Source organism: Atractosteus spatula, chromosome 19, assembly GCF_055471065.1.
Source record: "Atractosteus spatula isolate fAtrSpa1 chromosome 19, fAtrSpa1.hap1, whole genome shotgun sequence".
Lineage (NCBI taxonomy): Eukaryota > Metazoa > Chordata > Actinopteri > Semionotiformes > Lepisosteidae > Atractosteus > Atractosteus spatula.
Window position 1 is genome coordinate 3,929,352 of NC_142724.1, and position 15,462 is coordinate 3,944,813.

Here is a 15,462-nt window from a genome sequence, read left to right on the forward strand (position 1 = left end):
TTTTTATTTTTAAAACGACTCGGTTTTACAGTGTGGCCGGACTGGAAAACATATAGGTATATGTAGTGTAATATGTAGTGCACGTCTCGAAAGCTGACTTTAAAGCAGTTGTCTGTGCTTAGTAGGATCATCGATAAGGTGGCATCCTGCACCATTTCATTATCAGCCTAGTTGCTCTGTGTAGGGAGGTTTACTTCAGCCGGTTTCCAAGGAAGTTCTCTTTCCATCCGGGACAGTGGAGGCTGAACAGTAATGGCTGACGACCGAGAGAGACTGAACTGCAGGTAACCCCGCATTAAGCGCAATTTATCCGTTGTATGGTTTTGCCTGACCTCGTCGAGAATTAAATTAAAACCACTTTAAGAGCTTGTCTGCTTCGACGGACGAGTAACAGGATTAGAGGAGGTTGGGTTTTTTTTGTGCAAATTAATTTGTTTTGCCGTTGCTAGGCCGCTTCACGGGTTGCTGAGGTACCGTAGTGATTCGTTTTTTTTTGCTTTCCCAGTCAAGGAGACGTGATTCACATGAATGCTCTTTTAAATATGGGCACAATCTTTGTAGACTTAATTAGCTTCATTAAGCTTCAGTTGTGTTTCTAAAGGTTGTTTTGATTGCAGTGCATTTTTTTCAATGGATAACGTACAGAATGGCTGTTAAATGTTGAATATCTGACCAGACGTAATGTTAGTTTTCACTCAAAAGTATGCAAGAATAACCGTAATTTTGTAATACATTGCAGTACATCTTCTCTTGTTTTCTACCGTCTTGTAGAGTAGCTGCCTTGTGTTAATGCGAAGAAGAAAAATGCCCATCCCTAGTATGCTGTAACGCATCCCAAAAGCTGAGATAATCGTGGTTTGAAGAACGCAAAAAATAAAACAAAAGTGCATCTAAAATCTTTAAAAGAGTCCTATTTAGTGTTAAATGATTTAGTTTCCCTTAACTCTGCTGCATGTCAATAGATAAAATAGCGTTTCATATTGGAGATGTCCGTGCTGTAGTGTTGGGTGAGGTAACGATTTAAAGGCGTATTCGAGAATAATTGTGAAAAACAAATGCAGCGACAAGTTTTAGAAAGGCGTTCAGGGTAGTCTTTAATACTGACTTCAGTACCTTTGGGGCCTCATCGTCCAGTAACTGATTTGGTTTCAGGAAATTCAAAGACGCGATCCAAAGGAAGCTTTTGCTGAGCCAAGTCTGAATAACAGCAGTCGAAGACTTGCTTACCCTAAATGTAATGAAAGTAGTCTGGGATCAGAGATAGAATCTGTGAAACTATTTTGCATATTGTTTGAAATTATTTTGAATATTATGAGAGTGACTTATTTAGCTAGTGATTTGCTCAAAACAATTCTATCATTAGATCTAACGTGTTTTCTTGTGGTCTGCTGCCCTTAATCTACAAAGTCTGAACAGTAAAATAAAACGGTTTCAGTTAAGGTGAACCAACCCTTTTTTTGTGTAAGCAACATTAAAAAAAACTTAATGGATTGCAAAAGCATGTTGTAGAATTTTGTGTCTTAGTAGCACTAAAACCTCAGGGATTGAAACAGGCAGAGGTAATTTGTGAATTTGGCACAGCTGAAATGAGCAAAAAGCAGAAAAGTAGCCTCTAAGATAAGTAGCTTGCATAAGGAATTCCATCCTGTATAGGCCTGAATTTGACGATTGCCATTCTCTATACTCTAGAGTTTCATGAACACCAAACTCCTCCGTAGTGTTGTTATTAGGATAAAGATGTAGTCTGCAGGAGCTGACAAATCGAGTAATCAGAATGGTCTCTGTTCACATCCTCCCAGTTATTCATGTATTCAGTGGCTTTTAGAAGATGGGACTCCACAGAGAGAAAGGCTCTCTGAATCTTCCAGTACAGTATCTCTGGAAAGCAGTAAATATTCAGTTATGCCTCTTCTGTTTCTTAAGTGTTTCTGTACACAGTTAATTTTGTCTTGTATTTATGCACTGCAGTCCTTAAGCAGTTTGATTTACCAAGATACAGGCGCCCACTGAGCATTTAAACCTTTTTTTCATAGATGTGTTTCTGTTGAAAACCTCTGGACCTTTTTTCACAGTTGTGTTGTTGTGTAACCGGCATAGAAGCAAAGCATTTGTTTACGATGGGTAGTAGATTAGTGTCCCCACAACCTTATTTCTAATGAGTTTTAAACCATTCCCTGAGTATAAAATACTAAATGACGTCCTGTTAACTAATCAATTCTCATGATACCTTCCCATGCACAATTTGTTGCAAATACTGTGAGACTCATATCCTCACTGGTGAAAGTTGGTGCAAGGAAAGTTTCGTAAAATTGATGTTTTCACCACTGTACTGTAGGCACTGCTGCCAGCACTAACAGATGGATGAACTGATATCAAGTGCATGACATGTTTTTACCGTATACTGTTACACCAAGGGGTTGTTAGGTTTAATTTGATTATTGATTTTGAAACATGATCTCTTGGCCCCAAATGTGTTGGGCTATTCTGTCAATATAAACATTGCATTTCAAACAGATGCACATTTAATGGTGAACAGTGAATCACTGAGACAAAAGTTTGGTAAAATCATGCTGGGGTTATAGTATAACATTTAATGCATTTACTTGTGGCAGCAGTGTGAAACTGTGGTAAAGGTTCTGAATTTATAATTCAAACCCCAGTAAGGTACTTCACCCAAATCACTGCAGTAAAATACCTTCCTGTATAAATAGATACAAAGGTATATAGACAATTGTGGAAAAAAAGTTATTTGATTAGACAGGTCCCCAGAACTGTGTTGTGAGCCCTAGTGGGGAAGCACATTGAAAATTAGAAGCATTTTCTAATTAAAGAGCCTCTGAAGTAAAAAAAAATATTATTCATCTTTATCAAGACCAGCACACCAGCAGATCATAAATTCATTAAACATTGCTTTCAGGCACTGATTGAAAACAGCTTTTACAGCAGTAATATTGTCTGATTACATATTAAGATTCACATACAGAATTTTATGACTGATACTAAAGAAAGTTGTTCCTAGAGTCAGGCTGCTAACAAAAATATTCCAGTATGAAAATAAACTAACAATTGTGTGTTTGCTTAGGGTTTGAAACCAGACGACTTTCACTTGATGTCAAGAAACATCGATTTTCAAAATGTCTAAAACCAAAAGCTCGGAGTCTGTGAAGGTTGTCGTCAGATGTAGGCCGATGAATGACAAAGAGGTTGCTGCTAACTTTGAGCGAGTGGTGTCTGTGGATGTGAAACTAGGGCAAGTCTCTGTGAAGAATCCCAGGGGAGCACCCAGTGAACTTCCCAAGACATTCACATTTGATTCCGTGTATGACTGGAATTCCAAGCAGGTTGAACTGTATGATGAGACCTTTAGACCCTTGGTGGATTCTGTCCTTCTGGGTTTTAATGGAACCATCTTTGCATATGGCCAGACAGGAACTGGCAAAACCTACACTATGGAAGGAGTGCGTAATGACCCAGAGAGAAGAGGAGTCATCCCTAACTCCTTTGAGCATATATTTACGCACATATCTAGGTCCCAGAACCAGCAGTACCTTGTCAGAGCATCATATTTGGAAATATACCAAGAGGAGATCAGAGACTTATTATCAAAAGACCAGGCCAAAAGACTTGAGCTAAAGGAAAGGCCAGATACGGGTGTTTATGTCAAAGACCTGTCATCTTTTGTCACCAAAAGCGTGAAGGAAATTGAGCACGTCATGAACGTCGGAAATCAGAACCGATCTGTGGGAGCCACCAACATGAACGAGCACAGCTCCAGGTCACATGCCATCTTTGTCATCACCATTGAGTGCAGTGAGTTAGGCTTGGATGGAGAAAATCACATCAGAGTGGGAAAGCTCAACCTGGTGGATCTAGCGGGCAGCGAACGTCAAACTAAAACAGGAGCGCAGGGTGAGAGGTTGAAGGAAGCCACCAAGATCAACCTGTCTCTGTCAGCATTGGGAAATGTGATCTCTGCCCTGGTGGATGGCAAGAGCACCCATATCCCATACCGTGACTCCAAACTTACCCGTTTGCTTCAGGACTCCTTGGGTGGTAATGCCAAGACAGTCATGGTGGCCAACATTGGCCCAGCCTCATACAACGTAGAAGAGACTCTCACAACTCTGCGGTATTCCAACCGGGCAAAGAACATCAAGAACAAGCCACGAGTGAATGAAGACCCGAAGGATGCCCTTTTGCGGGAGTTTCAGGAGGAGATAGCTCGCTTAAAGGCTCAGCTGGAGAAGAGATCAGGCAAAAGGAGGCGGAAGAGACACAGGCGACATGTGGGCGAGGGGGGAGAGGAGCTGGGTGAGGAGGAAGAGGAGGAGGAGGAGGATGGAGAGGAGGAAACAGAAGATGACAAAGATGACACAGATTACTGGCGAGAACAACAGGAGAAGCTGGAGAAGGAGAAGAAGGCCATCATGGAAGACCACAGCTTGATAGCAGAGGAAAAACTGAAGCTACTCAAGGAGAAGGAGAAGAAAATGGATGACCTGAAAAGAGAAAAGGAAGCCGGTGAGATGCTGGCTGCCAAAGTGAAGGTTGGTGTCAATTATTAACGTTGTTTTCATGATAATGTGAGGTTTCAAGACTGAAGTTTATTTCCATGTTCAGAATTATGTTGATGCCAAATGAAAATTGATTCTGAATTTTGTCTGATTAAGAATATTGTCTTTAAAAACAATATGATGTAGTTTACAACGAGGCTAATCTTTTAACAGCACCAATGTTTAGCGGCAAAGTGGTCTAAAGCTTTGAAGCTACTTTGGTTAATTGTGTAGCTCTGATAATTAATTTTTGTTTTTCCTTTGTATTTTCATTGTGGGCAGCAATGACATGGTGGTTAGCACTGTTTTCCCGCTGTTTGGTCTTAGGCTTGATTCTGAACTGGGGTGTCTGCCGAGGTGGAGTTATTCACCTTTGCATAGGTTTTGCCAGGCGCTTTCCAAAGATTTGTTGGCTAGGTTTATTGACGTCTCTAAGTCTAAATTGTTCGTCAGGCGGGTTCCCAGCGATAAACTGAAATCCAGGGTATGTTCCTGCCTTGAGCATTATTCTCCTGGGATAGGCACTAGCACTAACAAGGAATAAGTGACAACTTTCTGGTAATTATGGTGGATATTGTCATGATCACTTTTTAGGATTTCGTATGGATGAAAATATCCTTATAAGTAAATGGTAGAATGTTGTTTTTCAAAGTGACTTCTCTTTTCTCCAGTTACTCTATAGTTTTGTCTCCTGTCATTTTGGGAGTTATCATTTAACTGCTGCTCTGCACAGTCAGGACAGTATTAGATATCATGGATCAGTGATTTGCACATTAGTCGAGAAGTTCTTTTAAATTAACCTCCATTCGTGGTTTTGTCAAGTTAAAAATGCAATAATGTGCCTTACTGCCTCAAGAGGTCATCTCTTGATACTTGAGGGAGCATTCCTTTCCTTCAGAATAACCCAAAGCCTTTTCTAGCTTGCTTGAGATTTCACTCTGTTCTTAAGTCATGAAGGCACTTAACGCACAATCTCAGCATATTTTAAGGTACCTTAATTATATTTGATAATCATATAATAGATCTCACAAATACTGCTGAGCATTGCAATTTTGTTCCCTGTCTTTAGGACAGAAATCTATTGAGCTAGTTTTATTAGTGATACAAATCATTTTTTAATTTAAATTGATCATGCAACTTTGTTGTGCTGTAGATCTAAAATAACTTGGAGGTAATCATTGGAAAGATAATACATTCTGGCAGGTGATATTCTTGGTGTGAGGAAATGTCAAATTGGAAGAGCTGTTTGTGGAAAATCTCCGATTAAAATAGGAGATAGTTTGGTTTATTATATTTCAGTAGCAACAAATATAGTAATTCAGTCTTTGCAGAAAAATGCTATAGATCTTTGTGACTTTTGTGAGGTTTTGAAACACTATTATGTACATTATCATAAGGCATATTATGATAATCTTAAATAGCGTTTTGCATTTAACATAAACATGCTGTACAAGTATTGACCTTACTGTAATTGAATATTGTATGTAAATGCATTTTGTACAGCTAATGCTAATGCAAGCAGGCATCATCTTAAAAATGTGGAATGCTGTTGTCACCTTTGAACTTACTGCTGTGTGTTTTTTCTGTACCTTCACAGGCCATGGAAAGTAAGCTCCTTGTGGGAGGTAAAAATATTGTTGATCATACAAATGAACAACAGAAAATACTGGAGCTGAAACGACAAGAAATTGCAGAACAGGTGAAACAAAAGCAAAGTCACAGAAATATTAAAAATAATAAAAACTACAGGCTCAAAGCTGTTGAAAATAAGAATGTTTTTTAAACCAGAGGATATAATTTGCCCCATTTAGCTGTATACATTTGTGTAGTATAAATTTTCCAAGAAATTTGTTGGTGGAAGAATTACTATTTCACTATCCCGGTTGGAAAGAACCTGTATTGCAGATAACACAAGTACTTCAGCCACTGCTAATGTATGAGCTACACTCTTCCAGGTTTTGTCTTTAATATTTTAGCAATGCAGTATTTTAATTACTTTTAATGTCTGTATTCTGTATTATTTTTGCAATGATTTGTATGGTTCTTCTTTTTTAAAACATGGCTGATAGTAGAGGCTCATCTTTTGCTGTTTTCTTCATCTCCCATTATAGATGTATGCATATTTTATTGTCTTAACATCTTACAATCCAGCAAAGCTTATTCAGTGGCTAAAGACTCCCCTTGTGTTAATCATCACAATTTTGATGATTATAGTAAATTATCCAGTGTTTTCACACATTTCTGATGTTGTTATGTTATTTTTTAAATTCTGTTATTTTTTAAAATCGGCTAATAATCTGGTGTTTGTTTCACGTTGACATGTTTTGATTGGGGGCTAGAAACGAAGAGAGCGGGAGATGCAGCAGCAAATGGAATCTCGGGACGAAGAGACTTTGGAGCTGAAGGAAACCTACAGCTCCCTGCAGCAGGAGGTGGACATCAAAACAAAGAAATTGAAAAAGGTGTGATGCCCTTTTGTTATTTACTAGAGGTTTTTCTGTAGGTTACCGAATAACAATTATGCTTAATTACTGTTGAGCAGGTATAACTGTTATTGATGTATTTGAAAAGTTAAAACATTTAGTGTCATTTTTCAATGCATATTCAGATATCTTAAAAATATTTTTTTTAACTTTTACATCATTACTATTAATAATTAATGTTTAGTGAACACTCTTATAGTTACATGAAATTCTTGAGTTTTTCATTTTTTTGTACCAACTGGGCAAACCTTCGCATCCAGAAAATGATTTCCTGTTTTCCTCTTTATAGCTGTTTGCAAAGCTACAGGCAGTTAAAGCTGAGATCCATGATCTACAAGAAGAGCACATTAAAGAAAGACAAGAACTGGAGCAGACTCAGAATGAGCTGACTAGGGAACTGAAGCTCAAGTATGTAAATGATACATAACTGAACACATAAATGAATGCTTCTGCTGAGCAACATGTTTCTAAGGGCATTGTGTTTGCTGTTTTATGAAACAGTATCAAACTTTTGTCTTACTATTTATTTACCTTGTTTTAGACACCTTATCATTGAGAACTTCATCCCAATGGAAGAAAAGAACAAAATTATGAACAGGGCATTTCTTGATGATGAGGATGATCACTGGAAGTTGCGTCCCATAACTCGGATTGAGGAGTATGGATTTATATGATTTTCTTTTAATTAAATTAGAAAATGAAGTTGGAGTGTTGGACTTCTGCTTCGTTAAGCGTTCTATAAATGTTCCAACACATGAATAGCACTAGATTTTTTACTGTGTAAAGTTATCATCCTTCCTGTACATTCTGGGCATTATGTTTAGAAAGTTAAAGCTACATATTTTTAAAGTGATGTATGCCAATATGACTGTGCACTAATACTGCAAAATATTGTCATATTTTGGATCATACACTTTTCTAGAAAAACTCTATTTTTACCACCTCTTTTCAAAAGAGAGCCCGTAACTTTTACACTATGGGTGTTCCAAGAAACTATGAATTATGAAGCCCTTTATCTTTCTGTCCTGCTGGGTCATTCCTTGCAGTAATCAACAGATGATGATCAGGCCCATCTCTGCTGTGGGCTACAAGCGGCCCCTGAGTCAGCATGCAAGAATGTCGATGATGATGAGACCTGAAGCTAGATACAGGGTGAGCACTTTTCAGTTCGGTTCCCTTTCACATATGAGGTGAGTTAAATCTTGGGTCAGCTGAAATCAGATCTATAGGTTGGTTTATTGAATACCAAACCAAACTTCAGTCCTCTCAAGAGGGTTTGGGCATTTCTTCAAAGATGGACCAGTTTGATTTGCAGATATCTCACACCAGGGCTTTATTTAACACATGTGGCAACTTTTAGGTCCACTACATTAATACTTTCTAGGCTGTTGTTTTAGTTTAAAATGCAGTCTTATGACCCATATGCTACCAGGAGGTTAACTAAGTAGATAGAGGTGAATTAAGGTTTTTTTATTCTGTAATTATTTTTGTATTCTATCATTAAAGAGCAAGTCAGTTCTTACCTACAGAACCGTACAACACAGACTTGTGTTATTATTCAGAAAACATTAACGAAGATAAAAGCGATAAAAAAGAAAAAAGTAACTATATGGAAGGACAGTATATTTAAAAATTGCATTTTTTGCCATTTTGTTTTCAGACATTTTTACAATGAAAGTAAAAACATTTTGCCATATTTGTGTTGTTCTTACAGTGCTGATATCTGTGCCTGGAATGAGCCTGGTTTTGTATGTTAAGAAAATGGGTTCAAAGCAGCCTCCTGCCGGTTAATAATGGGCATTAATCCTTTGGCATCATACCCTGACAGGCCGAGAATATCCTCCTGCTGGAGCTGGATCTGCCCAGTCGCACCACAAGAGACTACGAGGAGCCAGCCATTGCCCCCAAGGTGGCGGCGGCGCTGGAAGCTGCGCTGCAGGACGAGGCTGAGATTCAGGTGGATGCGTCGACTTTCGAAAGCTTTGGCAACAGGAAATTAAAGTCCAGGTGAGATGCTGCATGTAGTGTAAAAATATTTAAAACAGGGCTCCCTGCTCAACCATTAACCATTTATTCAGACTCTTTCTATGATGTCCCATCTTGTGTAACTACAATATGCTACATTTTTTAACATAGAATTAATTAACTTAATATTTTATTAAAAACCTGAATGTTCAAAATGAAGAGTTTTAGGTCTGGAGCAGGTTTTCCTCCATAATATGTCAGTACTTTCCTCCATCTATGTCAGTTTTTGTAAGCTTGCCAGTCCCTACTGACTGTAAAATAATGCTGTCACCACCACGCTCAGCAGTATGGATAGTGTTGACTGAATGATGCATTATGCTGGGCTTGCATCTGATGTAACAATTAGCATTTAGGCCAAAAGGTCTGACTGCAAAATGTTTTCCACATGTTTGCAGTATTACTTAGGTACCTTGTTGCATACACTGTGCAGAATTTGAGATGTTCTTTTTTTCAGTTCTCCTTATGCCCTCTTTATGAAGTGACTGGGATATTGTTGACCCATGGACATTTTTCCCGTCTCAGTCACTTAACTAACTCTTTCAAAGTTTTCTTTAGGCTTATGGTAGCATCCCTAACCAGTTTCCTCCTTAACCAGCAACTCAGTTTGAAGGGACAAACCTGATCTAGGTACTATCTGGGTACTTCCCACTTCTTAAAGATTGAATTTAATATGCTCAGAGGTTTTGGATCTCTGGATGTTTTTTCCTGTTCTCTTGATCTGTGCCTTCATCTGTACAGCTTAATCCTAAATTGTTTTGAAAGCTTGTTCTTCATGGTTGAATCTTTGCTTGGATTTCACTATCTGCTGTAACTGATGGACCTTACAGAGACAGGTGTATTTATTCTAAAATCATGTGAACCATTTTTATTGTACATGGACAGTGGCCACTCAACTAATTGTGTGGCTTGTAAAAATACTTCTGTAAATGTAAATTTAGGTTTCCTGCAGAAAAGAGTTTGACTTATGTGTACACATGCAATTTGTCTTTCATATTTACTTATTGCTTTTTTATAGTTTTAATGTATGGAGTAGGTTATGTATATAATAAATATTAAATTGTCAGGACAACAAACTTTAAAGCACCAAAACTGTACAGTGAAATCTATGCAAGGTACTGAAATCTTTTGTAATAGACTATATGTAAAACTTTTTTTTTCTGGAAATAGACTGAAAACAGGAAAGAAGGCCAGCACCCCGACCTCATCGTCTTCCCCTGGGAGCGCCGGAAGTCCCCTGTACCCCCAATCCCGCGGGCTTGTCCCCAAATGAACCTGTCACCTTTCTTTATAAGGCCCTGTATTAAGCTGTAAAGGGCAGACAGGGAAGCACTGGTATGACTTAATTTTTTTAACTGATGCAACTGAAATCTACTATTTTATTTACCTTCTGCATTTTCACTTTAAAGGGTTTTTGTAGGATCCCTGGAAGAAAATTGACTCTTGAATTTACTGTAACACGCTGCAAATATAAAAAAACATACCTGCCATTAACGGGAGGGATAAAAACTGGTGACAATTTGTGGACTTTTTTTAATATTGTAATGCAGGCACTCACATAAAAATAACAATGCACTGAAGTCAGTTTTTGCATTCCTTTCAAATGCAATATGATTTTTGCAAGAGTTAGAAGAAAAACAATTGCGTAGTTAAAACGTTATGTTGGTATGTCCCTAGAACTGTATCCTTTTTGAAAAAGGATTATCCTTTTTAAAAACATGAGGCAGTATTCAGAGGAGCTGTTGACACTGTCAGCTGGGCTAGACAGGAAGAATCAACTTAGTCTGTATCAGCCTTTTCAGATAAAACAAATATGAATTTGTTCAGCAGTCTTAAACTTTCCATCTGTGAAGTACTAAAAGCACTCTCATGGTCTTTCATTACTTTAATCACAACAATGCAGACCAGATCAGAGTATCCTATTTCTTTATTTTAGTATATCACAAATGCTTCTGAAAATAGCACTAAATAATTAAGAGATGCATTCTGGTAGGATCGGGATTAGGATATATTCATTGCATTGTAGTTCTCATTTGAAACAAGCTGGCTTGGGATAACTGTGGTACCTTAAAGACCTATTTTAAAAATACCTAATTTAAAAAGCTGTACACTAAATATGTAAGGACTTTGAGATGCCTTATAAATGGGTAGGACCTTTAGATTGTTGGATATCATGAGACAGCATGAAGTATTTGTCTTGAAGGCAAGTGACGTTGTTCCCTCTTGGGAATTCAGTGTCCTGTGCCCCCAGTTAAAGAACCCTGTCATGTAATGCATCCACAATAAGACCTCTGCAACTTTGGAGTAACCCCTGTGCCCTCTGGATAGTGCCACTGCTTGCTGCTATTACGATACATTTCTTCCTGTATAACTTGCATACACTCGATGTATATAAAGGAATGGATACTTTGCATAGAATGTTGAGGTGTAAAAAAAAAAGAAAAAAACTTTTAACTAAAATTTTGCAAATTGCTACACTCTAATTTATGTTTGTTTCCGATTTATGAGTACAAATGTAGATAAGCTTTGTTTTTTCAAATCTTTATTTTCTGAACAAGCATAATTTTTATTTGGGATTGTATAATTTAAAGTTATGTATAAAAACTTATTTTTGTGTATCTTTTAGGCTGAGTGAAATGTGAATTTCTTTTCTTCTTATGTTGCATACAAGAATATGCTTGGAAGTGCTCCTTTTTTGGAATAGCTTTGTATTTTTACTTGCATTGTACAAACCTGTTGTAGGAAAAGAAATACAGAGGCCTGAATGAACAATATTTCAGATTCAAAACATTTATGGATTGATGTATTATATATAATTTTCATTCACAATCTAATTGTTTTGTTCTACAGCGATGAGACATTTGAAACCACAACATTACAGAGGTCTTGTATGTGATCCTAGAAAGCAGTGCTATGAGCTCAGTCCCTCTTTTTCTGTTTGCAGATGTGGTAGAAAATACCTTGCCCCATTATAGTTTGACATGTAAGGATATTAAATTTAGTATAATGATAATTAATGAAAGAAGGAGGGCAACTAAAATGACTAACTCTTCCCATTTACTGGAAATATAAAATTCTAATTAGTGTTTTGTACAGCATGTATTGACAGATGTTTAGGATGTATTTTAAAGAGTAACATTAGAAAAAAATAAAATGTGAAGTATACATTTTAAGTTTCAGAAGCTTATGTGACACTTTTATTTCAGCTAGTCATTTACACTGAACCTAGAGTCCATAACTGATTAGACAAAAGGAACTTAATAATTGGTTTGGCTTTATCTTAGACAAACCAAAGTTATGTTTTTGGTCCACCAATGTCATTGTTCTATGTCCAGCTGTTTCATGGTTTGTGATGAAATGTTAAACTCATTTTGTCTGTTTGCTACCTTTAGTTCAATTCATTAAAGAAAGAATGGCTGTTCTTTGATTGGTTTGATTTTCCTGCATCAAACAAATGCATTTTTAATGTTTTCTTTTTGTTTGAAATGTTACATGGTTGGTGAGAAAAGAGCTCTTTTAAGATATCCATTTTAGTTTTAGTTATTGTTGGTTTTATCTCCTAAAGCACAGCCTTTAACATACCTGCTAAAAGGTATTCACTAATAAAACTGGTTTTCTTTTTAGTCTCTTCAAAGTTTGGATTAATTTTGAACTGCAGATTCCTTCAATCTTATTCATCAAGTGCAAAGTTTCAATTTATTTTTAAATTTCTAAAAGTAACATCTACGTTTTGACCAGTAAGTACAGTTAATCAAAGACCCAGAACGTTTTTCATCATTACTTTCTCTGGGAATTGTGGTGAATATGCTGTGTTTTAAACTGAGCATGAAAGGCTTTCCTATTTTTACCTCTGGAAAGAAAAAGAAAATGCATGATATGAAATAGATTGAAGGTTACATAGAGACTGAGCTGTGCTGCTGGTGAATGAAAGTGAACTAATGCAACATTAGTTTCTTGGATTAGCTGGAGGTTGGCTGCCGAAATTATTCTGCATTGCAAAATGAACTTGGCTGTAAGTCAAACTGTTTTAATTTAGCAGATGGCCAAACCAGCATTGGAAGATGAAGAGCAATGTGATTAATCTTGACCCCTTGATGCCTTCACACCCAACCCCAACCTTGCGCCTTTAACATGTCTAGTTATATATGTCTAGGAAAAACTAGGTTTTTCCTTGTAAAACATTTTACAGTCTTCTGAAAGATTCATTGACATAGTGCCCCACAAATTACTTCTCTCTAAGACCTGCAGGTTCCATTAAAACTCTGAAGTGCAACTCTTGAAGTTGCTATTTCTGCTACAAATATAGACCTTGAAGACTAGAAATTACAACTAAATTAACAGTAGATTAAAATGTGTATTTTCAAGGCCTGTGATGCAAGCAGATGCCGGATAGTAACTCTTTAAGGTGCGCATATTAAAGTTGCAATGTAATTTGTCCATTATCAACATAAACTCACATCAGAGTCAATTTCTGTGATCTGAGTGCTGTGTAAAATGTTTTTTAAACTTTTGTCTTTTGCCTGTGAAGCACATACAGCTATTATACGGTAGGTGGAGTTGGAGCGCAAATGTCAGTATTTGTGTACTGCGACGCAACTACATCACGTGTACTAGTAATGCTTTTGAAAATTCAGTACAAGAATAACAAACTTGTTTTCGGAGAAGTACTAGAAATGGGTGTGCATTTCGTTTGGGAGAAACGCAAACAGCTTTTACGGAATGTGCAGCTATAAAACGATTAGTACTAGGAAGTGTGAAACATTCTTACGGGAGGCGTTAAAATTGGTTACAGGTGAAGTGCAAGAATAAGAAAAAGGTTAAATTATTATACATTTTTCAGTTTCTTCAAACCTTCGTACTGTATGTGTTTTAGGAAGGTTGCAAAATTAAAACATCAGTATTCCGTATATACAGTTGTCTTAAAGTGCCACAACTGAAAGTAAACAGGAGACAATAATGTATTCAATTATTTTACAAAAACGCAATATACATCAGCTTCCTAACTGGAAATTTTTGGAAAAACAAAGTGAGACGATGACAACGACGCCATTGTGGCTCCATTTCATGTCTACTCGTGGTGATAGCGGGGCCGGGACTACCAGAGCCAAAATGGCGAACTCCGCCGTGCGTTATTAAAAGTCCTCCCTGTCTTTTTCTATTTCCAATTACCACCTATAATTCACAATAAACATATAGCATCCGAGACAGGGATAGCACTGATCGTGGGGTTCGTGGCACAACAATTTCCTTTCATGTGCACTCATAGATATAAGCACCGTATGTGTATATATAAGCAATATTTACGAGCATGTAACGTTGTGTAACTGCACACGTGTTTAGCTCTATTAACCCATATTAAAAATAAAAAACCTATAATAGCATAGACGTCTTTAACTACACCTTTATAACATCCCACATTTTAAAGATAGATGTATATATACATCAAGAAATTCGGGGAACGCATAAAGGCGGATATCTGATTTTAGAAAAAAAAAAACAGACGTTCACTGCCGGTTTAATTGAAAGAATGCATTGGGTTTTTATGAATATTTTCCGAAATCACAAAAGCCAAATAATGCTCCGGTGCTCTCTGACAGTGGGGGGAGGACGTTGTTTAGTGTTGCATTCCTGCAGTGTGTGCACTTTGACCCTGTAGTTACCCCCCCCCCCCCACCCCCCCGCATTCCTGAGTGAGAGGATTTCCTGCAGCAGAGTGCAGTGTGAGACTCGTCTTCTCTCTGTTTACAAAGAAGAGCGGACAGCGTCGTTCAAAACCCGCTGCCGAGGCTCACGGAGAAGGAGAAGAAGAAGAAGAAGAAGCAGCAGCAGCAGAAGCAGGAAGCGACGCGGGGGGGTGGGAGAAAAAGGACGCATTTTATTTGGAGGGGGTCTTGGGAAAACCATCCTCATCCTCCCCAACACCAACATCAACAACAACGTCGAGAACTTCGAGAAACCCTGCCCTCCTCTCCCACAGCCCCCCTCACCTCTCTTCCAACAACAACCACAGCCACAAAAAAAAACCCAGCAAAGCAGGTTTTTTTTTTTTTGTGTGTGTTGTTGTTGTTGTTGTTGTTGTTGTAAATTGCAGCTCAGCACGGTTGGCGAGGAAGACGCAGCGGCCGCAGGAAATGAAGGACAAGCAGAAGAGAAAGAGGGAGCGCACGTGGGCCGAGGCTGCCCGCATGGTAATGCCACCGCGAAATAATAATCCTCATAATAATCATAATCATGATGATGATGGGAAGAAGCGCAATTGCATTAACCCTTGCATGCAATGGGAAATCGCCGTCCTCGTCGAACAAAAGGACGCGTCTAGTTATCGGAGTAGTTGCGCTGTGCTTGGAGGAGAAGGAGGAGGAGGAGGAGGAGGGGGGTGTCGGGGCTCATTGCATTGCCTGTGT

General features: G+C 37.9%; 1 protein-coding gene across 1 annotated transcript; it reads left to right on the forward strand.

The window, feature by feature from the left end:
• Positions 1 to 229: 229 nt before the first annotated feature.
• On the forward strand, positions 230 to 12,479 carry kif3b (kinesin family member 3B). The gene is made up of 9 exons (XM_088937614.1): positions 230 to 284; positions 3,083 to 4,547; positions 6,151 to 6,252; positions 6,893 to 7,015; positions 7,326 to 7,444; positions 7,578 to 7,694; positions 8,083 to 8,188; positions 8,865 to 9,043; positions 10,229 to 12,479. Exons 2-9 carry the CDS (start codon positions 3,135 to 3,137, stop codon positions 10,329 to 10,331), a joined length of 2,262 nt encoding a protein of 753 aa, XP_088793740.1. The 5' UTR covers positions 230 to 284; positions 3,083 to 3,134; the 3' UTR covers positions 10,332 to 12,479.
• Positions 12,480 to 15,462: the final 2,983 nt, after the last annotated feature.

Coding starts and splice junctions, on each gene's coding strand:
- kif3b (XM_088937614.1), top strand. CDS start 3,135: ATGTCTAAAACCAAAAGCTCGGAGTCTGTGAAGGTTGTCGTCAGATGT. Junction 4,548..6,150: donor TGCTGGCTGCCAAAGTGAAG/GTTGGTGTCAAT, acceptor GTACCTTCACAG/GCCATGGAAAGTAAGCTCCT. Junction 8,189..8,864: donor GACCTGAAGCTAGATACAGG/GTGAGCACTTTT, acceptor ATACCCTGACAG/GCCGAGAATATCCTCCTGCT.